The sequence below is a fragment of the Chinchilla lanigera genome, unplaced genomic scaffold (genome assembly GCF_000276665.1).
Source record: "Chinchilla lanigera isolate Chin_1 unplaced genomic scaffold, ChiLan1.0 scaffold00021, whole genome shotgun sequence".
Lineage (NCBI taxonomy): Eukaryota > Metazoa > Chordata > Mammalia > Rodentia > Chinchillidae > Chinchilla > Chinchilla lanigera.
In genome coordinates, this window is record NW_004955422.1 from 940,206 (window position 1) to 961,557 (window position 21,352).

Below are 21,352 nucleotides of genomic sequence, written 5' to 3' on the forward strand. Positions count from 1 at the left end.
CTGGGCCAGCCCAGCGCCGCTGAACGCCAAGGGGAGGACCCAGGGTAATACCTTTTGTTCAGGTGGCGCAGAGATACTTTAATTCGACACGATTATAGAGTCTATTTAGACGAAATGTTGTTTAATCCAAAAGTGACTTCTGAAGATAAACTGCTCCTGAGACTTTCCGGCCGGCTCCTCATACCTCACCTCGATCCCCCCCGCGAACCGTTTGGAGGCGCCCGCTGTCTGCGCCTACCAATTCTGGACGGCAGGGGTGCATAGAGGAGAAGGCGCGCCACCGGAGCACCTGCACGAGCGCGCGCGCAGAAGGGGGCGTGGCCGCCGCCGCGACGCCCACTGGGAAGTGGAGTTCACGCCTTTGAGACCTCAACACTTCCACAGGCGGCCTCGCCTAGCTTGGGGTTTTTTTTTCCTGACCCAGAGGGGTTGGGGGCCGGAAGTAGGGACTACCTGGCCCTATTTCACGTTGTGCCTTTTTCAGATGCCAACGGAAAAACTAAGACATTATACACACAACCACCGGATCATTAAAGAGGAGAGGGGCGCCTACGCCTCAGCATTTTCATCAATTTGTATGGCACCACCGGGCTAGGAAAAGGAGCCCCCCGCCACCTGGCTGCCATGGCTGTCACTTGTGGCTTTCCCTCTACTGAGTCTGGAGACAGCGGATCCTGCAGGACGCCGCCCTCCTCCTCCTCACTCGCCCCCACCCCCACCCCGTCCAGGAATTGGCTTGCACTCGTCTGCACCTTCCTGTTCCAACAGGCCAGACCTATCAGTGTGGCAGCCTCGAGGCATTTAGGGCTAACCCGCAAAGTGACAGTGGAGAATTTCTTTTGGGGCCCTGTGGGGAAAAACAGGAAGTGGTAGAGGCAGGATGGGCAGGGCTAACCCTGGAGAACCCCGTGCATAGCGGCCCCCAGGTCTGTCATTCAGCCGGGCAGGAGGTCTTCACGTGGAGCGCAGCTTTAGCAGGGCCCAGGGCCCAGCAGGCACAAAACCCCCAACCCTTTGGCGTTCCTTTAATGCCACGGAGGATTTCCTGCCCCAGCTCCGGGAATGTTTGTCCTTCTTGCTCTGCTCCGCCTCTAGCGGACGGTCACTCGTGTACATCCCAGATCTCTGAGAGCAGCGGGGGCAGCTTCTTGTCCTGCAGACGCAGGGCGAACACTTGCTCCGAGTGGACGCTGCTCAGTGTGCGCAGGCTCACCAGTTTCATCAGCATCCGCGGGAACATGAGCCGGTCCTGGGGGAGGGAGAGGGCCGGGTCCAGCCTGTGCCTCTCAGCTGGGAAGGGGTCTGGGGCAGGCAGGGGAGCGGTGGCGGAGGTAGACTTGACCAAGGTGGGTGTAGGCAGAGGGTATCTGGAAGTCAAGTAGGTGAGACAGAGTGGCTGTGGAGCAGAGGGAAAAGATAGCTGCGGGACACTCACGTGGGGGTGGTGGATGGAGACATAGGCATGCAGGGCCTCGACGTATGTGTGCTGCAGCTTCTCTACTTGCAGCTGGTCTTGCACGTTGGGTCGGTCTATAGGTCACCAACAGAGTGGAGGAGCAGGTCTGGCCAGGGTTTTAGTTCCATATCCCAGTCACAGCCCCCAAATAGGCATGTGTCCCGGCCTGCCGCTCCCCTCCCAAATAGCCCAGCCAGGGCCTCCACGCGCAACACTCCTGCCCCACCGGCCCACGTGCGCCTGGAGAGAGCGCGCATGTCTTGCTGGGTTTCCCTCTGGCCCCGCTTGAGCACCTGCAGAGAAGATGCTGATGGCAATGAGCAGAGCGAACTCCGCATCGTTGAGCTGCAGCTCATTCATGGCTCTGGAGAACTCGAAGATGGGGTTGATGAACTCCACCTGCAGCCCTGGGGAGGGAGGCGGGAGGCTGAGGCACATGACAGCAGCGGCAGGAACTTCCAGCTCCTAACTTGAAGAAGGGCTAGGAACTCACCTAGCAGTCTCCAGGGCTCTGCTGGGTTTCTTAACAGGGCTTTCTGCAAGTTTCTTAACCTCTCTGAACCTCACAGCTGAACGTACCTCATGAGACTGTTGCAGTGGTTCAATGATAAATCGTGCAGAGTGCTTAGCACTGGAGATGCTGAATTTAAAAATATTCTATTATAATTCGTGAGGGTTCCAGAAATAGAAACAGAATTAAAAAATAGAAGCATCTCTTATTTTTGTTCAAGATAAGCCCTTGTGCTGGCAAATGGCCTTACTTATCTGAAGGGACCCACTGCCTGCATCATATCCCAGGGGGAATACAGCAAGGTGGCAGAGGGTGTAGGCTCTGATGCCAGTTCTGACTCTGCTGTTTACTCGGCTGTGTGACCTTAGGCAAGTCACTAACCCCTCTGGGCTTGGTTTTTCCACTCATAGTATGGAGATGAGAATAGCACCTACCTCATGGAGCCTTTAGCATAAATTACTTGGCAGATGTGGTATCTACCATGTTTTTTTAAAAAGCTGACAACATTGGCCCTTACAGAGAAGTCTCAAATGCAACACACCGTGACCGACGCAGTGCCCCCAGAGAGCACTTGTCCCCCACTCTGTGGAAGTCTCTGCTCCCTCACTGCTCTCAGGCTTTCTCAGAGTTCTCTCAGCAACCATCTGCTACGTTTCCATTTGAAGCTTCTCGGTTAGTCACGTCCTGTACTTTCACCCTGATGGTTATCAAGTGTTGTGTGTTGATCCATTTCATGGGCAAGATCCATTTCATAAAGCATATCTTGGTGAAGTTTTAACCTCCCAAATGTGCCCCACAGCCTCTTTCTACAAAAATTCAGAGAAAGTTCTAGAATGGGGCTGTGCATCCATGAGGCTCTGCTGATGCTCACTGGATGAACCCCTTAAAAAGGATTGGTCCCCCTCATTAGTCATCCACTGTGTATGCCAGACGGCAGGCAGAAAGGAGGCCTGAGTCATGTGTGGCGGTGCACACCTGTAATCCCAACACTTGGAGGTTGAGCAGGAGGACTGCTACGAGTTTGAAGCCAGCCTGGACTATACAGTGAGTTTATGGGCAGCCTGAGCTACACAGCAAGACCCTGTCACAAAGGAATGAAGGAAGGAAGGAAAGAAAGAAAGAAAGAAATCAAGCTCGAAAAAATAGAACCCCTTGGAGGAGAAAGTAACAAAGCAAAAGAAGACCAAAGAAAACAAATTTTAAAAAACCAAACGATAAAAACAAAAGAGCCCCTGTCCCTTTTTCCTAAGACCTCATTGATGAAATGAGAAAGACAAACATAATGACATAAAAACTGCTTATATAAAGACATCTATAAATAGGTGCAGACTCACACAGCACAAGTCCACAGTGCTGAAGGAACACAGAGATCTCAGAGCTGGAAAGGGTGAGGAAGGAGGGCGTCCGAAGGAGGAGAAAGGGAAGGTCTGAGACAATTACCACTGGGGCAAAAGGTGGTTTGGCAGAGATAGGGGACTGGGATCACTTTAAAGCTGGATACTTAGCGAGACCCTGTCTAAAAACAAAAAATGGCTGGGAATGTGGCTTAGTGCAAAGGTCCTAGGCGTAACCCTCTATGTCCCCCACCTCCCCCTAAAAAAGCTGGATAAAGTAATCAAGTCAGGGGCTGGGGATTTAGCTCAGTGGAACAGCGCCTGCCTGGCAAGCGCAAGGTCATGAGTTCGATTCCTGGTACCAGAAAAAAAAAAAAGTAATCAAGTCACTCCCGTTAGCTACCACACATTCAGCCAACACGCGAGGCACAGCTAAAGGTAATGGGCCAACAGTTAAGGGAGAGGCCTTCCTAGAAAGCTCATTGGGTGGCCCATGTGGGGACAAGAGACACATGAGCTGCTCGAGTCACCTGAAACCAGAAAGGTTTTAGGAGCTCAACCCTGCACACCAGGCTCTGCTGGCCCTGGAGTGTAGCGTGAAGCTGCTTTCACAGACCCACTTCCTCCGCTGTTAAGCTACTTGGTCTCAGTTCTTCCCCAGACTCCGCAGCCTTCCAGCCTTTCCCAGCCCTGCTCCCCAACACAAAAATGACCAGCAGCTGGATAGGAGGAAACCTCTGCCTCGTCCCGTGCCAGCATCGGACAGCCAGCAGCAACACGGACCAGTGCTTAGAGAAATCACTGCACGTACATGAGGAAGACGGGAGTGTCCACGCTTATCCCACAGCTGGCCTGTCTGGACACAACTGTCATGTTTCAACCCCAGTTCCCTGAGTCATGGCCAAAGAGTGGGGAGCAACTGGCCCTCATGATTGTGAAAGGGCGCATCTGAAGAAGACCTGTTCATTTTGATCACTAAAGGCTTGGTGCAGTGGTTTCTGAGCTTTTTTTTCTAGCTTTAAGATCTCTTCAGGGAACGTGCTGTGCAGAACCACAACACAGAACACAGATTTTTTTTTTTCTTTCGGTACCAGGAATCGGATTCACAACCTTGCGCTTGCCAGGCAGGTGCTGTGCCGCTGAGCTAAATCCCCAGCCCAGAACACAGATTTAAATGGAGCTTCTCGTTTAGCTAAACTAAGGCTGAAGGCCAGTCCTCTGGCTCCCCCGAACCCGACAGGTTCCTTGGAACACAGTTTAAAAACAGCCAGGCCCACTGCAGGGCCCCAGGGGTCTATGGAGCAGCTGGGAGAGGCCCATCAACATTCCAGCTTCCTCCCTTGGAAAAATGAGTGGCACCCTCCCAGAGGCCTGTGACTCTGACCAGGGCAGGATCCAGGACCAAAAGTGTCCATCCATCCAGCCCAGGGTCTTGCTGACCTCAGCTCTTACCTGCTTTAGCAAAGTCTTCCCGATTATAACTGAAATCCTTGAGGAAGGTGATGCTCTCGCTCCCAGGGTTGTACCTCCGGGATGTTTCCAGAAGCATCACCTGCGGGGTGAGGAGGGGCGGTCTTGGTGCACGGTCCTTGAGGGCAACTTGAGTCCCTGTCCCTGCCTCCCAGTGGCCTGGGCTCCTCCAACCCTCTCTGATGTGCCTCCTTCCCTCCACCTTTGCAGCCACCTCGATAGCGGAAGTCTTCAGCAGGGCGATCTGGTCCTCCTGGCTGAGCTGCAGGAAGCCGGGGAGCTGTTTGGCAAAGTCAACGATCTCTTGCACAGACACGATAGCCAGCTCCGTAAAGTGGGCGAAGCGCTGCTGCCGGGCCTCCCGGCTCTGGGGATCTGGGGCCACGGGCCAGGGCTACCCAGGAGGGCGAGGAGGGAGGGGCAAACTGCTTAGAGTCGGGCTCCAGGAGGCCACGCAGGGCTGGGCACAGCCTCCGCTCCCCGACCTGTCCAGTACCGTGACTCGAAGCCGGTCAGAAAAGGAGCGCTTGTTACACTGCTGCTGGGCAGTGACCAGCTTCTCGATCATGCCCAGCTGCTCCGGGCTGAGCTGGGGCAGCACCTGCGGGGGTGAAGCAGCCCTCGGGGGCGCAGAGGTGGCCTGAGCCTGTTCCTCCTCTTGCCGCTTCAGTTTCTTCAGGCGGATCTGTTCCTCTGACAGGACACCTAGGGGCAGGGCCCAGTGTGAGCACAGGAAGCAAGGACGGGGCACAGGGGGTGGCATGAGGCTTCAGAAAGGTTGGGCAAAATCAAGGAAGAGATCTAAACCCGCCTTCAGGAGCTGGAAGTCCTGGCGGGCACAGGTACCCCCTTCTCTCCGCCAGCCTCTCCCCGGTTCCTGCCCGAGACACTCACACTCTTCCCGCATGCCCGCCTGGCGGCACTTGCGAAGCCGACACTCCTGGCACTTGCGTCGCATGTAGGTGTCCATGGGGCAGTGGCCACCGCCGTGGCACACGTAGCGCGCCCCCTTGATGACACTGCGGCGGAAGAATCCCTTGCAGCCCTCGCAGCTCAGCACGTTGTAGTGGAAGCCGGAGGCCTTGTCCCCACACACGCTGCACAGCTCGTGGCCCAGCATCTTGGGGGCCGGCCCCTTTTTCCGCTTTTGTGGTCGGAGCTCTGGAGTCAGGGAAGAGCCTTCATGTTCTCCCCGACTTGGTCACTGTGGTGGGCGCTCAGGGGCCTTCATTCTCTTCATGATATCTAGTCTCTCTCTTCTTTTTTTCTGAGATAGGGTTAGGCTGTCCTCAAACTCCTGGACTCAAGGATCACTTCCCTCCCACCTTGGCCTGCCAAGTAGCTGGGACCACAGGTATAGACCACCACACGTGGCTCTGTCTCTTTACTCCCGGGAAAGACCAGTAGCTGCCATTCACCGAAGGCGAAGGTGCTGTAGGAGCCCTTCACAATACACTGACCCTTATAGCAACTGTAATTATTAATTCTATTTACAAGAGAGGAAAACGGATACTCAGAAAAGACTAAGGAAGAAACAAAACTCATGCTCTGATGACTTAGGTCTAGTTACCCCAAAGTGTTTGGATTTAACTGTATTATAAGGTCAGGACCCCAAGGTGTCCCCCCAAGATCCAGGGAGCCCCGACCTCCTCTGAATCCAGAAGCTCCTCACCTGTGGGCTCTGGCAGAGCCTCCACCCTGGGGAGTAGGGCCGCGGGCTCCGCTGCCTCCAGTCCCATCACCATAGTGTCCCCAGCAGATGGGGGCATCCTGGCTCTCTTGCTGAGGATGCAGCTGCTGCCTCCCTGGGCCCGGCCACTGGCATCCAGGGCCTCTGGCTCCCACAGCTCTATTGCAGAGTCTGACCCCAAAAGAGAGGCACAGGGAAGTCTCAGGATCCCTCCCACGATGACACCCTGGCTGGGAAACTGCGAAGTGCTCTCCACCCTTAGAGGGCAGCCAAGCCCCAGCTCCTGCTCCAGGATGCCTGGGTTCTGCGGCTCTAGGACTGGTCAGCTGGAGACCCTTGCATGTCAAGAGCTTAAATGAAAGTGTTAACCTTTGCCCCCTTCGAGGCATCCAGTTCAGAGATCAGAGCTCTCCCAAGCCAGGGCTGGGTAAGCCCTAGACATGCCAGTTCTTCCAGGGTAGGAGCTTGCAAGGGCTGGGCACCAGATCCAGGGCATGGGTGGTCTGGGCAGGGGGCAAGCAAGACCAAGAGCAGCTGTGCACTGCTCTCTGAGGAGGGCGCAATGCAGCAGGAAGGAGCCGGGTCCCGAGGGAGGAGAGGAGCTGGAGGCTGGGCACACGGGACACTTACCAGGCACAGGGGCCTCCAGCCACAAGGACATCTCTTCCTGGAGCCCTGGACATTACCAAAGCACTGTCCTGCAGGAACAAGCCAAATTACATGCTTTGTCCCGCTCCTGACTTTACAGTGCTCACTCTGAACTGCCACATACTAGCTCGTGCTGAGATGTACATACATCCTTCCGCGTAATATCCCTCTGGGATCAGGATGTTATTTTTTAGGTGACACTTGGGGATCAAATCCAGGACCTTGCACATGTGAGGCAAGTACTCAATTAGCCCTTTTTACTTTTTTTTTTTTTTCCGGTACTGGGAATCGAACTCACGACCTCACGCTTGCCAAGCAGGTGCTGTGCCGCTGAGCTAAATCCCCAGCCCCAGCCCTTTTACTTTTGAGACAGGGTTTCTCTAAGTTGCTCAGGTTGGCCTCAGACTTGCGATCCTCTCTGTCATGATTATTCATAAGCCACTTTATAGTGGAGGAAACTGAGGCTTGAGGAGATTAAGCACATTGCCCTCGGCCACACCGTCAGGCAACAGTGGAGCTGAGACCCCCAACCCCATCTCTTTGGCTCCAAAGTTGAGCTCTCTGCCACCCATGCCACTTTCTGTTCCAAACCCCACTTGGGCCATCAGGGAACGGTTGGACCCCTTTCCTCTCGCCAGCACTGGGGAGAGCCAAAGTAGAGCAGCCCCCTGAAACAGGATGGACGTTCACTCTACCAGGACAGACAGGCGGCTTGGTCAGAACCTCCGTCCGGCTGCCTCCTGGGGCTGCAGCACCAATCTCTTGCTCCAAGTGTCTCCCAAACAGACATGCACGACCGCCTCCCTTGGGCCCTTCAGGAGTCCCTCTGCGACCTAACAGAACTCTGTCCCCCCCGCCCTCGGCTCCCATCCCATCACTATCACCCTGGCTTTTCCCAGGATCCCCTCTCTAAGGTTCTCAGGAGCTGCCCGCGCACCTGACCTGACGCACGCAGAGCCCGGGGTGGGGCTGAGCAGACCCACCAGGTCCCTGGGCCACCAGACTTCTGGCTGCGCAGTCTCTGGAGCCCCCTTGCTGGGACGGGAGGCTGGTGCAGTGCCCTGTGCTGAGCCTGCGGTGGCGGTGGCGACTAGAGCTGAACTCAGAGGGACCTGGAGCCGGGGAAGTAGTAATGCGGGGAGAGGCCGAGGGGAGGGACTACCGAGGGGTCGGGCCACCTCTCCTTCCTGGCCAGCTTCCCCACCAGGCTGACTTCTCCCCAGCTGGCCAACCCCTCTGCCGGCGCCACCCAGTCCCCTACCCTCAAGCGTGACAGTCCAGTTCCACGCAGACTGGCAAGACTTCTTGTCTCTCCCCTCTCCTCACCCTGGGCTCTCGCTTTTACAGAAGGGCTGCTTCCTAGGCGGTGGGAAGCACCCCGATCCCGGCAGCCTCTGGAGTCAGTGTCCCTCCCTCCACAGACACCTCGCGGGGCAAAGGTCTCGCACTGCCCGGAATTGCGACACTGAGCCTGGCCTGTGTTCCCAGCCTGCCTCCTCCTCCCCTGCCCCTGGGAAGGGGCCAGGCTCTCCCCAGCAGCCCCAGGACACAGCCAGGCTGGTAGAGAGCCAAGGGCAGAGGCAGGTGCCGGGCCTTCCAGGGAGTCTGTGAGTGGGTGCCCTGCAGTGCCGCAGAGGGGGACGGTGGTAATGGGCTCTGAGCAATGGCAGGCCTGCGACAGGGGAGGGTAGCACCCAAAGGCCAGCTCAGGCTGGACCGGGAAAGGGACACAGGTTGCCTGCTCTGGGAATAGTCCCACCTGAGGCTGTGGCAGGTTCCACTGAGACTAAAGCCATGCCTGAGCCATGAGACCCACCCCTGGGGCAAAACACCAGGCTTCGTTTATTTTATCTCCCCCGAAACCCCAGGACCTGGCGCAGCAGCCACAATAGACTAGATTCTGCCCTCCTGTCTGTTGAATGAATAATTAAACGACAAAACAAGAGCCTTCAGTGAGTTACTTAATGTTTCTGAGCCTCTCTCCATCTTTAAAATGGGGGCAATAATGACAGTGTTAGTAATAATAACTAGCTGTGGTGGCCCATCTCTGTAATCTCAGAACTCTGGAGGCTGAGGCAGGAGGATTGCTGAGAGTCTGAGGCCAGCCTTGGCTACAGGTCAGTTCAAGGCAAGCTGGACTGCATAGTGAGACCCTGTCTCAAAAAAACCTCCACAACAACAGCAACAACAATAACATAAGATGGCTGTGAGAATCAAACCCATCAGGACCCCACGTGTGGCACACAGTATCCCAGATCTGGTGGTGGTTGTCATCTCTCCCAATCCTTCCAAGCTATGGTCTCCCCATCACCTTGGACTGTGCACTGCTAAGCCGAGTCCTCCAGCCCTTGCCACCTCTGTGGTCCTCCCAGCAGTGCCTGCAGAAGGAGGGCGAAGAACTCCATCTGCAGAGGCCTTGCCCAAGACCACACACACCCATCCCCACTGAGTCCCTGAGCTCCTTTCCTCCTGCCTCAGAATCTGGCACGTCTGTGTCTTGTCGCCTGTCCAGCCTGCTGGACCCGTCGAGGCTGCGATGGAAGGAGCCAGGTGGTGGGGCTGCAGGGAGAGGTGGAGCCCACAAGGTGCTTCAGCCCAGATGCGGGAGGCAGGAGCCGAGGTTACTGCTGGCCGTTCACTCCCTGCCCCATTCCCAGTTTCCTGCTCGTGGGCTCTTCCTGTTTTGCTGTGAACTCCAGTTCCCATGGGCCCATGTTAAGGCCCAGGACAGGGGCCAGGGCAGGAAGCCAGAGGGAGCTACGGAGGACGGAGGGAGAGCACCAGGGCACCAGGGAAAAGAAGAGAGGGAGCAGGGCCAGGGCAGTAGGGACAGGGGCACAGGCCGGGAGTAGGGTGGGAAAGCTGAGGCAGCAGCGGAGCCTGTGAGAGACAAGGAAGCCGAGTGGGGCATGAGGAGACAGCAGGCTGGGGCTGTTGCGAAATCGGCCCATGCACTTGCTTCCACATTCCCCAAAAGCCCCTCTGACAGCAGCCCCCATCTCAAACTTCTGCCTCTGGCTCCTGCTCTTGTTCCTCTCCTCACAAGGCCGTCCCCTCCCACGGGCCCCACCCTGGCTTGGGGGTTCCTGAGTCATGAGCACAAGGCTCTCTGTTCCTCTCACATATCCCTTCCCTGGTTTTCACAGGCCCCAGCTGTCCTGGGAAAGCGGCACCAGGGACCTCAGACTGGAACTGCTCTGTCCCCGCCCCACGTCAGGGCCCCAGCTGCCTGTCTGTCCAGGCGCCAGCACAGCGGCAGTCACAGACATTCCCGAGGCACCTGGTTCTGAGGGACTTGGGACATAGCATTGGTCTGGGGCCTGGCCACTTATCTCCTGGGGGCTCAGGAAAGCCTCCCGCTCCTGACCCCCAGTCTCTCGCAGATGCTTGGCTTCCCGGGACCCAGGGCCACACGCAAGCCCCAGCTAGAGCTGCCTGAGCCAGGCTAGAGCGAGCTGCTGAACGAGTAGATCCAGGAAAAAATGTTCCAAGCTGGGAGTCAGCCCAGCCTGGCCTCCTGGGTGTGGGGGTGTTGCCAGCTTCAAGGGTTGGGGAGCCCCCTACAGGGAGGGGGAGGGAGAAGGGAATGAGGAAAACGAGGTGCTGTTGGACAGACCAGAGACCAGCCACTGGGACTTCTACCTCAAGCTCGGGCAAGCCATCAGGTGATCCACAGCTGGACATGCCCCACCCTCATGGCACAGTGCCATGAGCTGACAGGTGTTAGGCCCAGAATGTGCCCGTCGTGTGTGTCCTTGGCTCCTACTAGAGGCAAGTTCTCTGGGAACACCGTTGGGAATTTCCTTCCCAAGTCACACTTCTGAACTCTCCCCCACCTCTACAGGGTTCTACTGGCAGCAAAGGGAGCCAGGATGCAGGAACAGGAGTATTTGCTGGCCCATGGTCACTTGCACTGCTGGGACCCTTCCCTGAGGTACTCATTTCTGTGAAGCAGGCCATAGGCTAAGGTCTGCAGGCATGGGCTTCCTGTTCCCTCCAGCCCCATTCTGAGGGAAGTATGGGATCACCTTGCAGACCACTAGGTATAAACTCAAGTAGCTTTCGCTCAACCTCTCAACCTCAAGACAAAGAAGAATCCAGGAATTCCTGCTTCCTAGACCTCTAAGTCCAGAGATGATAGAGAAGAAAATAAAGAAAAGGCTCTTCTTATAATTTATCTTTATGGGTATTATCTCATCTTCACAATAAATCCAAGGAGACAGTTACTGGCAAGGTACAACTATCAAATTTGAATACAGATAAGGCTGATTCAAAAGCTCAAGCGCAGGCCAGGCATGGTGGAGCAAGACTGTAATCCCAGCACTTGGGAGGCTGAGGCAGGAGGATTGTCACAAGTTTGAGACCAACCTGGGCTACAAAGTGTGCTCAAGGCCAGCCTGAACTGCATAGCGAGGCCCTAACTCAAAAAGACAAAAAAAAAGTGAATTCAAGGCCAGCCTGAACTACATAACTAAACCCTGTCTCATAAGGACAAAACAAGGCGCTGGGGATTTAGCTCAGTGGCACAGCGTCTGCCTGGCAAGCGCAACATTGTGAGTTCGATTCCCGGTACCGGAAAAAAAAAACAAAACAACAACAAAGACTAAACAAAACAAAAAGCTCAAGCTCAAACAAAATGAAATCCCACCTCACTCCATTACATAAAAGTGCCTCCCCAGATGGGAAGAACAGTTAACTTGCCTGCCAAGTTAGGGTACAGCGGTAGTTCCCAAACTCAGCCTTACCTCCAGACACCAATTTGTTGGGACTGGGTTAGGCCCATGTATCCATTCAGCCATCCATATATATTGTTTTTCTTCTTGCATCTGTATCTTTCTTTTTGCATCTTTTGGAACTAAGGTTTGAGGAGCATAGAACCATCTGGTAGAAAATATGTGAAAGCTGTGGAACCCAGAAATGAAGGCTCAACTCCAGCCCTAACACTTACTTGAAATCCTCATCCATCCTGGAATCATTTCTCACTATAAAAATTGAAATAAAATCTGCCTCATCCATCCCTCCTACATGGGACACTTGCCAGCATAAAGGACATAGATGTATTTGAGCAAGTAGGAAGAAAAGCAAAACACAAACTTGAGAGATTTTTGTTCTCCTTGTTAAAATGTGGTGAGCTAAAGGTTTACATTCTGAAAGCACAATGGCATGGCTAGTTTGCAAGAAGAGTAAGGGTCACATGAAAACAAAACATTCTCTAAGAAGTGCACTAATATGTAATAGTTTGCCTGTTAGTCATGCCCCATTCAATCTTAATAATGGGAAAAGTTTCTTTGGCAGGAAATGTTTTTATTGGAGGCTACCAAAATGGTATAGTTGAGTAACGCAATGTGGGCAGTCTGCAAGCAACAACCCATTACAAAGACTGAGGCCAGGCTTCATGGCACACTCTGTAATCCCAGCACCGTGGGAGGCTGAGACCTGACTGCAAGTTCGAGCCCAGCCTGCAGAATCTGGCTAACTCTGCACCCCCGCCCACACGCCAAAGGGTTAGGAATGTAGCTCACTGCAAAGGTCCTGGGTTGAATTCCCAGTTGCACCCGCCAGCAAGGAAAGATTGACAGGAAACTTCAATCTCAACCTATTCCCCTAAATTGTGTGAGCTTGGACAAATCATCTCTCTCTGCGTTTGTTTCCTAACCTGTAAAGTGAGAGAACTAGGTCGAATTGGGATTTTAGAGGTCTGATTTATAAACCTACGGAGGGTTGTGGAAACTCCTGGGATTATAACAAAATTTTATTGAGTGTGTTTACCTGTGTGCGTTATATGAGTGTGCTTTTCTGAAAGAGAAACGGCTAAATGTCTATGATTCACAACAGTTTTTATGACTAATACCATTAAAAACGACTTGGCTACTCAGCCTCCCTGTTCTACTCACTCCTTAGCTTCCTTCAGGACAACTAAATTCGGACTGTGAGGTACACACAGATAACTGAATCTCGAGTTCCTGAACAAGATAACAACTCTGATCGGCTTTGTTTGCCAACGGGCTGAGGTGCATTTGTTTCTAGCGAGCGAGGATATGAATCCAAGTGTCCCAAGGCCCCAACTGTGCGTCACTCCGAGCTCAAAGTCCTGAGGCCAAACTGGCTGCACCTGAAGGCCAAGCAGACCGCTGATTCTGCGGAAACCGCGCTGACTTCCGCTGTTCTGTGCGGGCCCCGAAATACCGCTTCCGTGGCATGAAAGCTCTCCCTGGGGAACTCAGGCTTTGGGTCTGGGAAGTCTGAACATCCTGTGCGCCCCAAATCCTTGGGGAAGAAGCCTGACGTCGTACTCTAACTGAAACTTGGCAGCCGACGGGCGGGAGCACGGGGGAAGGAACTAGTTACTTAAGCTTTGCTGAGGGCACGAGAGCAAGTAGGCTAAAAGGGACGAAGCTCAAGGACACAGGGAGTCCAAAGGGTCCTTCACACGATCTACCCCGCACCCCAAACCGGCCCTCCCCTGGGCTACAGGGCCAGGGCCAGGCTCCAACTGGACCCGGAGGCAGGGGCGTGGCGGACGCCCTGCTTTTCCCCACCCCGGCCCAGCGACACCGGCCGGAGGGGCGCGCTTTCTCCCTGCCGTGGGGAAACCACCTTGGTACGGGAAGAGGCAAGCCGCACCTCGGGCCCTCTTTACCAAGTCGAGGTCTTCAAGCCCTCTCTGCCACGCCAAGGTGCACTACATTTCCGTACTCCTCTGCTACAGCCAAATTGCCAACCTCCTCCTTTCCCCTCCCCGGTTCCGCCTTCCCCAGCGCCTCCCTTACAAAGATGGCGGCGAGCGCACTTCCGTTGGTGTCCTCACGGGTGCGTCCGGGCGGCTGCAGCAGGTGCGAGGCGGTGCGTTCCGGCCTCTTTGCTGCACCGACCACAACCGTGATGGCGGGCAGACGGTCTGGCTGGAGCCAGGCAGCTCTTCTCCAGCTTCTTCTCGGCGTGAACCTGATGGTGATGCCACCCACCCAGGCCCGGAGCCTGCGCTTTGTTACCTTGGTAATGGGTGACGGGGTCACCAAAGGGTTCGCCTGTGCTCGAAGGGCAAAGGCCCGCTTGTGGAGGGAGGGGCAGGGCTTGTGCTGGGGTCGGAGGTCTCGAGGAGGAAGAGCTGGTGTAGGAGACGCCTGGCCTGGGGAGTTCGAGGGGCTGGGCTCAACATCGACGTGGAGCCCTGGGCCATTCTGGGGGTCAGGCACCCGAGTAAGGAGTTCTAGATCAAGGCAGGTGGGATAGGTCTGCCCAGGGACAGGGATGTAGTTAAAAGGTGAAGAGATTCACCCATCAAGATGACATCAGTGCATGTTTTTCCCAGTTTTCCCCACCGCATGCATTGCCTTCACTACTTGTACAGTCCCTCGCACCTGTGCGTTTCGCTTTGCCTGTGGCTTCCCGTTACATTTCTTAGCCAAGGTAAGATACTTCTAAAGCAGGATCTTTTGCAGTGAGTAACAATAAGGCCTCCCAGAGGGGTGAGGCTCCCAATCCAACAGGGGGCAGAGGAGACCCTTCCAGCCTTAGGCAAGCCGTTTTCTTTCCTCAGCTATATCGACATGGAGACCGATCCCCAGTGAAGACATATCCCAAGGACCCCCATCAGGAAGAGGAATGGCCCCAGGGGTTCGGTCAGCTAACCAAGGTGGGTCTGGTGCCAGCCACCCTCAGGATGAGCTGAATAGTGAGTGACCTCTGCAGCAAGCTACAGAACTTGGTGTCCCCTAAACAGTCACTTCCCACGTGGGTGCTAACTTGGACCAGATCTTGTGGTTGTCGTTATTGTTTGTGGTGCTAGGGATGGACCCAGGGCCTCAGGCATGCTGAGCACACACTCTGCTATTGAGCTACATCCCCAGCCAGCTCTGACCAGATTTATAACTTTATATTCTGTGTGCAGGACAGTGCCATGAACAACTGACCACTTAATAAATGACTTCTGGGATCCCATTAACCCTTCTTCCAGCCAGGGATCCACTTAGAGAGAAACAGTGTCTAAATCCTTTGGGGCATGTGAGCCATCCCTTCCCCGGACCCTCTTAACGTCGGCTTTGCCCACAGGAAGGGATGCTGCAGCACTGGGAGCTGGGCCAGGCTCTGCGGCAGCGCTACCATGGCTTCCTAAATGCCTCTTACCGCCGGCAAGAGGTAAGGCTGGGAGGTCAAGAGGCAAGAGGAATGGGGCCTGTTGTCATCACCCACTGTCCTTGGGAGCCTCAGTGAGAGGGTGGACACTTCAGACTCCCTCCTGCATTTTTTGGTCACAAGACAAGATCCAAGAGGTGTCCAGAACAAGAGATCCAGAGGGTGTCCCTGGAGGCTGAGCTGACCCTCTTTAGATGGGAAAAGGCAAAACCAATCAAGCATCCAACCGAGACTCAAGGAAAGGCTTGGCAAAGGACTTTCTGACTGCGAAATTACAGGCTTCCCATCCACAACATTTATTGAGCACCTACTAAGGACCAAGCCCTGTGCTTGTGCATTGTATATAATAGAGCACCACACAGATACACTCTGACCTCCTGGAGCTGAGAGTGCGGTGGGAATGTCAGATGAAAAGCTAGGCAGGACCAAGATAAAGGGGAGCGAGGAAGGCTGGCAAGTGTGCTGGTTCCTGAGGTCCGCTTCTCACCCTAGGGTATGGGTAGCACTGGTTCCTGCTCTCAGCCATGACTGTCCTCAGAGTCTACATGTTACTGTTCCCTTGAGGCCCAGCTCTGTCCTGAGCATGTTCCTCCCGTTCACCATTTTTACAAGCCACTCTCTGTTCCTTCTCTCTCACCCTGGGGAAGGGGAGTGGGCGCGATGCATGGGGGTTTCCAGCGTGCTGGGGCTGCAGCGATGGGGGACCCCTCCACACACACACACACGGGTGAGCCTCCCTGTGCCATCTTGTCAGGTTTATGTGCGCAGCACGGACTTTGACCGCACGCTCATGAGTGCAGAGGCCAACCTGGCTGGACTCTTCCCTCCTGACGGGACACAGCGCTTCAACCCTAACATCTCCTGGCAGCCCATCCCCGTACACACTGTGCCGCTCACAGAGGACAGGGTAAGCCTGGCCAGCCATTCCCTGGAGATGACACGGGGACCCCTGTGGGCCTGGGCCTGCTCACCCCACACTCCTTCTCTGCCTCTTTCTCCCTTTGGTCTGCAGCTGCTGAAGTTCCCGCTGGGCCCGTGTCCCCGTTATGAGCAGCTGCAGAATGAGACCCGGCAGACAGCGGAGTATCAGAATGAGAGTGACCAGAACGCAGTGAGTGGGTAGAGCTGGAGCCCGGCTCCCCGTGCCTTGCCTGGGGTGGGACTGACCCCCAATTCATTTTTCTGTAGCAATTTCTGGCCATGGTGGCCAACGAGACGGGGCTTGCCGACTTGACCCTGGAGACTGTGTGGAACGTGTACGACACGCTCTTCTGTGAGGTGAGCCCACTAGGGTGCCTGTGGGGTCGCGTGCTCTTTGCCCTCGCCAGGCCCAGATCTCAGGGCAGTACAGCATGGTGTCTGGGCGCCACTCTCTGCCCGGGTGCCCAGCAGGCAGCTGCTTGTGAAACCCAGGAACTGCCCCGTGGGGAAGAGAATCTCAGAGTGGGAAGTGCTTTGCTCGTCGTCAGCAGTTCTTGCTCCGCTAGCCCCGAGCTCGTGGTGTCAGGCCCTATCTGCTGATCTTGCTCTTCAGTCCGGAGCTTCCTCTCCTGTGCCCCGAGCCTGCTACCACCCACCACGACTGCCCCGAGCCCCAACGCCTCACCTCTGTCTCCTGTCCCCCTCACACACACAGGCACCTTCCCTCTGTGGAGGAGAGGCCCCCGAGAGGCTCTGGCCTAGGCCTGGGAACTAACCTGCCCACTGCGCCATACAGCAAACCCACGGGCTCCTGCTGCCTCCCTGGGCCTCTCCCCAAACCATGCAGCGCCTGAGCCACCTAAAGGACTTCAGCTTCCGCTTCCTCTTTGGCATCCACGAGCAGGCAGCGAAGGCCCGGCTTCAGGGGGGTGAGTGGCGAGAGCACCGTGGCGCCCCTCTCCTCAGGACCCTGAAGTACTAAAACTCTACTCCGCTGGGTGTGGTGGGCCACGCCTGTCATCTTGGCACTTTGGGAAGTTGAGGCAAGAGGAGTGGAAGTTCGAGCCCAGCCTGAGCAACTCAGCGAGACTCGGACTCAAAATAATAAATAAAAAGGGCTGGGAATGTAGCTCAGTGCAAAGGCCCTGGGTTCAGTGCTCACTTAGTACAAAAAAACAAAACCACTTCCGCTTTAGTCATGCAAGTCTCCCCTGACACTTAGCCCGTGTGTTACTGTGATCACAGTCAGGTCCACCTGCTCCTTTTCCGCCACTTATTCCTAAGCTGCACCCTCCCTAAGTGAATCCCTCCCTTGGAGAACCATGGGGCCATTTGTAAAGAAGGCAGAGGGGTGCAGGTGCCAGCTGCCAGCTGCCACCCAAGGGTGTGCCAGCTGTCAGTCTGACCCTGCTGGTGTTCTCAGAGCCTGCACATGGCAGCTGCCCTGGCATGGAGCCACCACTGTGTGTTGTAAAGTACTCTTCAGTTTCCATCTTGATCCATGCTGGAGTATCAAATATGGGCAGGGCCTTCTGGCTTATTTATAAACGGGCAGGTTTCCACATCTGTGTTTAAATGTAGATACCTGTGTTATTTTGCTTCCCTCTGTAAATCTGAAAGTACTTAGAGAGCAGGCTGTGGGGTGGAGTTCCAATATGGTCCCCACAAGCCTAAAATTCTGAGCCAGGAGTGGTGGCACACCCCTGTAATCCCAGCACCAGGAGGCTGAGGCAGGAGGATTAAAATTTTGAGCCCAGCCCAGGCAACTTAGTGACTTAGCAAAATCTTGTCTCATAAAAATGTAAAAAAGGGCTGGAGATGTAGCCCAGTGTGAAGGCCATGGTTCAATCCTCAATACTGAAAAAAGAAATGAAAACGTTCTCTGGGCTGTGATCAGACCCAGGTTATCAGGGTGAGGAGCACTTTGGTTGACCGGAAGGTGTTAATGGCTGCCACAACTGACACCAGGGACTTTTCTGCTCCAGGAGTCCTGCTGGCTCAGATACGGAAGAACCTGACCCTCATGGCAACCACCTCCGAACTCCCTAAGCTGCTGGTCTACTCTGCGGTAAGCTCGGAGCTCAAGCTGGGAGCCGGGTTTCTCCTCTGTCCAGTTCTGGAGCGTGGGGGGCAGTGCTGACGGGCAGCTGCTCTTCCTTCCAGCATGACACTACCCTGGTTGCTCTGCAAATGGCCCTGGATGTCTACAACGGTGCACAAGCCCCCTACGCTTCCTGCCACATATTTGAACTATACCAGGAAGACAGTGGGTAAGTAGAGCCCGCAAGGTGTCCTCCGGAGTGGCACGGGCACGTGGCTGGGTGGCAGGCATGGTGAGCAGTCCATCTCACTTCTGTCGGCCCCAGGAATTTCTCAGTGGAGATGTACTTCCGGAATGAAAGTAAGAAGGCCCCCTGGCCCCTACTCCTGCCTGGCTGCCCTCACCGGTGCCCATTACAGGACTTCCTTCGCCTCACAGAGCCCGTTGTAGCCAAGGACTGGCAGCAGGAGTGCCAGCTGGCAAGCAGTACTGCAGACACAGGTGAGTGCCCCTGCCTCTGCCCGTCAGGGTCCAGATCAGCGCTCAGTTCCCACCCCCAAGTCCAGAGGGAGCTGTCACTCTTGTCCGTTTTGCCGGACAGTTCCCTCTTCTGCCCTGAGACCCCTTTTCATACCCGGAAGTGATCTGCTCACTTCCTGTGTCACTGAGAGTAAGAGCAGCAGGGAGAGAGTGCCTTCTCCTCACAGCCCACCAGCTGGTAGGAGCTCTGTCACTGTCCCCTCTTCTCCGTGGCCCTGTAACACCGGGGCCCCTTCCCCGCTGATTACAGCAATTCTAAAGCCAACAAAGGCGTAAGACGCATTTTTCCAGCTCTGCTGTTTCTCTGATCCCTTTGGGAGTAGATTCCTTCCCAAGAGTCGCCTGGACACTAGCTTCACTTCCTCACTACTCCTTCTCTGAGCCTGACATGCCCATCTTCTGTCACCCTCCTGTCAAGGTGACCAGTTCTTTGAAGCTTCTACCTGCTTTCAGCACCATGCCAGAACTGATCACTCCTTGCTCAGACACTTCCGGGGGAACGGGGGGGGGGGGGGTACCCCTCAGTGGCAGCGCACGTGCGAGGCCCTGGGCTCTACTGCCAGGACTGCAGAAACAAAACCCCAAATCCCACTCTCTTGGCTTCTGTTTTTCGTCCTAACTTCCAAGCAACTCCCTTGCCTGCTTTCCCGAGTTCTGTGCATTAGGACACAGACTCGCGGCCTCGTCCCTGAGCTGCGCGCGTGTACTCAGCTGTTGACTCAGAGCGTCTCTGTGGACGTCCAGTGAGCACTTGCTGACTCACAGAACATGAGTTTCTCCAGAAGCTGCCCGTCCAGCCAGTGCTGCAGCCGTCACCTAGTGGTGCAGCAAAGCCTGAGGCATCGTCTCTCTCCTACCCCACATCCGAGCCACTACCAGATCCTGTGAGCTCGGCCTCTGCATCGCACGCACTAGCCTTCCTGGTCCAAGCCAGTCCTGCTCCCGTCTGAATTGCGACGAGCCTCTTGCTGTTCCCTCTGGTTCTCTTCTTGTCCCTGCTTGTCTTCCAATGCAGCAGAGGTCATTAAGTCAGCCACATCACTGTCCTCCTCAGTCTCCCAGTGGCTTCCCGCCACGCAGAATGAAGCCCAGTTTCTCTACCCGGACCCCCCAGGCCCCCTGCTTTGCCCCAGGGACACCGACTTCCTTGCAACCTTAGATCACAGCAAGTTATTCCCAAACCAGGGCCTCTTGCTTCTGCTTCCCGACAGCCACCCCCCACACACTTAGAGCTGTTAGTTTCTGTTTTATGGTTCTAGGGTGTAGACCAGGGCTGCACCGAGCCACATCCTCAGTCTTTTTTTTCTTTTTTTTTAATTTTGAGACTGAGTCTCACTAGTCTCTGAGTTGTCCTGGCTGTATCCCACTTGTGATCCTGTCACAGCCTCCAGGTGCTGGGATTACGGGGGTGTCACCACGCCCAGCTTGTGCTCTCAGGTCTGTGTGTCGCGCACTGACGCCAGGCCGTGGCTCTTTTTGGGTGCTGCCTTTCCTGGCTGACCTACCTTTCCCGGCTTATAGCATTCATCACCACCGTGTCCTTCACTTGTGTGTTGGCGCTCCTCTCCCAGAATGGAAGCTCCTCAGGGCAGAGACTGTCTGGCCACCTGTCTGTCCCTTCGTCACAGCAGCACCCGTGTGGAGCGGCAGCTCTGTGCTTGCAGGGTGAACCTAACGTCCTCTCTCCCTCTCTGTGCAGAGGTGATTGTGGCCTTGGCCGTGTGCGGCTCCATCCTCTTCCTTCTCATCGTGCTGCTCCTCACTGTCCTCTTCCGGACGCAGGCCCAGCCTCCGGGCTACCGCCATGTGGCCGATGGGGAGGACCACGCCTGACAACCACTCGGCCCTCTTCCCGCCACCGCCTAGGGAAGTGGGCTGGCCCTACTCTTGACTGTTGCTGCTCCCAGCTTAAGGACAGGAGGCTGGGTTGGGCCTCCCTGACTCCCCAGCCCAGATGAGCAACAGGGCTTAGTGTGGCCCTTGGCACCTGTCACTTAGCTGACTTCTACCAGGTACTGCGTCAGATGTTGGCTTCCTCTGGCGGGATTGCATCTTCCATCCTCCCTGAGGACCTGAGGTGTGCACAGCGCTCACCTCACTCAGGATTTCGGATAAAAACCCCGAAGGAGTCAGTGCCAGATCTGCCTCGCTTCTCCACCATGTCCTTCCCTCCCTTCTGGTTTGGAGTTTTGGCACATAATTCAACAGGACATCGTCCTACTGCACAATGCACGTTTTAGAGGGAAAAACTGCACAACACTGGGGTATAAATGTTGGCTACCAAGGAATCGGATTGTCCTACAACCAGCAAGCCAGCTGCCTTGTGTCTGGCAGAAGCCACCATTCGTGTGTGACGTCGTGCTTCGAGCACCGTTGTTAACTGAGTTTAAGCAGGTCGGAGAGGTGTTTGGATTTCATCGGGGAGGGAGCTGGGGGAGGTGGGAGGGAGCGAACCCAACTGAATCGGGAACCTGCTTTCCCCACCTTGGGGTTGGGGAACTGAACTGCTCCTGACCGTGGCCCTGAACAGGGCTATGGCAGTTTCCGGAGAATGAAGTTTTGGCTCACGAGTGCTGGTTCTGTGCCTGTTCTTCAGCTCCGAGAC

General features: G+C 55.4%; 2 protein-coding genes across 10 annotated transcripts; one reads left to right on the forward strand and one right to left on the reverse strand.

The window, feature by feature from the left end:
• Positions 1 to 104: 104 nt before the first annotated feature.
• Nr1h3 (nuclear receptor subfamily 1, group H, member 3) lies at positions 105 to 13,965 on the reverse strand. Of its 9 annotated transcripts, none has more exons than XM_013513924.1 (11): positions 8,436 to 8,844; positions 8,047 to 8,221; positions 7,092 to 7,159; positions 6,444 to 6,632; positions 5,666 to 5,932; positions 5,268 to 5,476; positions 4,986 to 5,165; positions 4,754 to 4,853; positions 1,750 to 1,863; positions 1,436 to 1,530; positions 105 to 1,249 (listed from the first exon to the last, which is right to left on the reverse strand). In XM_013513924.1, the coding sequence occupies exons 3-11, from the start codon at positions 7,120 to 7,122 to the stop codon at positions 1,103 to 1,105; spliced, it is 1,332 nt and encodes a 443-aa protein (XP_013369378.1). In that variant the 5' UTR covers positions 7,123 to 7,159; positions 8,047 to 8,221; positions 8,436 to 8,844; the 3' UTR covers positions 105 to 1,102. The 9 variants fall into 9 exon arrangements, with proteins under 9 accessions (XP_013369378.1, XP_005384037.1, XP_013369379.1 ...); XM_005383980.2 differs by having other exon boundaries at positions 8,093 to 8,221; positions 8,371 to 8,478; XM_013513925.1 differs by having other exon boundaries at positions 8,052 to 8,221; positions 8,371 to 8,478.
• On the forward strand, positions 13,903 to 21,317 carry Acp2 (acid phosphatase 2, lysosomal). The gene is made up of 11 exons (XM_005383978.2): positions 13,903 to 14,105; positions 14,650 to 14,745; positions 15,162 to 15,248; positions 16,000 to 16,152; positions 16,258 to 16,356; positions 16,434 to 16,523; positions 16,963 to 17,095; positions 18,152 to 18,234; positions 18,330 to 18,436; positions 18,533 to 18,708; positions 20,447 to 21,317. The coding sequence occupies exons 1-11, from the start codon at positions 13,992 to 13,994 to the stop codon at positions 20,578 to 20,580; spliced, it is 1,272 nt and encodes a 423-aa protein (XP_005384035.2). The 5' UTR covers positions 13,903 to 13,991; the 3' UTR covers positions 20,581 to 21,317.
• Positions 21,318 to 21,352: the final 35 nt, after the last annotated feature.

Excerpts from the sequence above, each read along its gene's own strand:
- Nr1h3 (XM_013513928.1), bottom strand. The coding sequence starts at position 7,122 with ATGTCCTTGTGGCTGGAGGCCCCTGTGCCTG. Across the intron at positions 5,933-6,443 it reads GGCTCTGCCAGAGCCCACAG|AGCTCCGACCACAAAAGCGG; the intron begins GTGAGGAGCTTC and ends CCCTGACTCCAG. Across the intron at positions 5,477-5,665 it reads GGCGGGCATGCGGGAAGAGT|GTGTCCTGTCAGAGGAACAG; the intron begins GTGAGTGTCTCG and ends CCCTGCCCCTAG.
- Acp2 (XM_005383978.2), top strand. The coding sequence starts at position 13,992 with ATGGCGGGCAGACGGTCTGGCTGGAGCCAGGCAGCTCTTCTCCAGCTT. Across the intron at positions 18,235-18,329 it reads AGCTGCTGGTCTACTCTGCG|CATGACACTACCCTGGTTGC; the intron begins GTAAGCTCGGAG and ends TCTTCCTTCCAG. Across the intron at positions 18,709-20,446 it reads AAGCAGTACTGCAGACACAG|AGGTGATTGTGGCCTTGGCC; the intron begins GTGAGTGCCCCT and ends CTCTCTGTGCAG.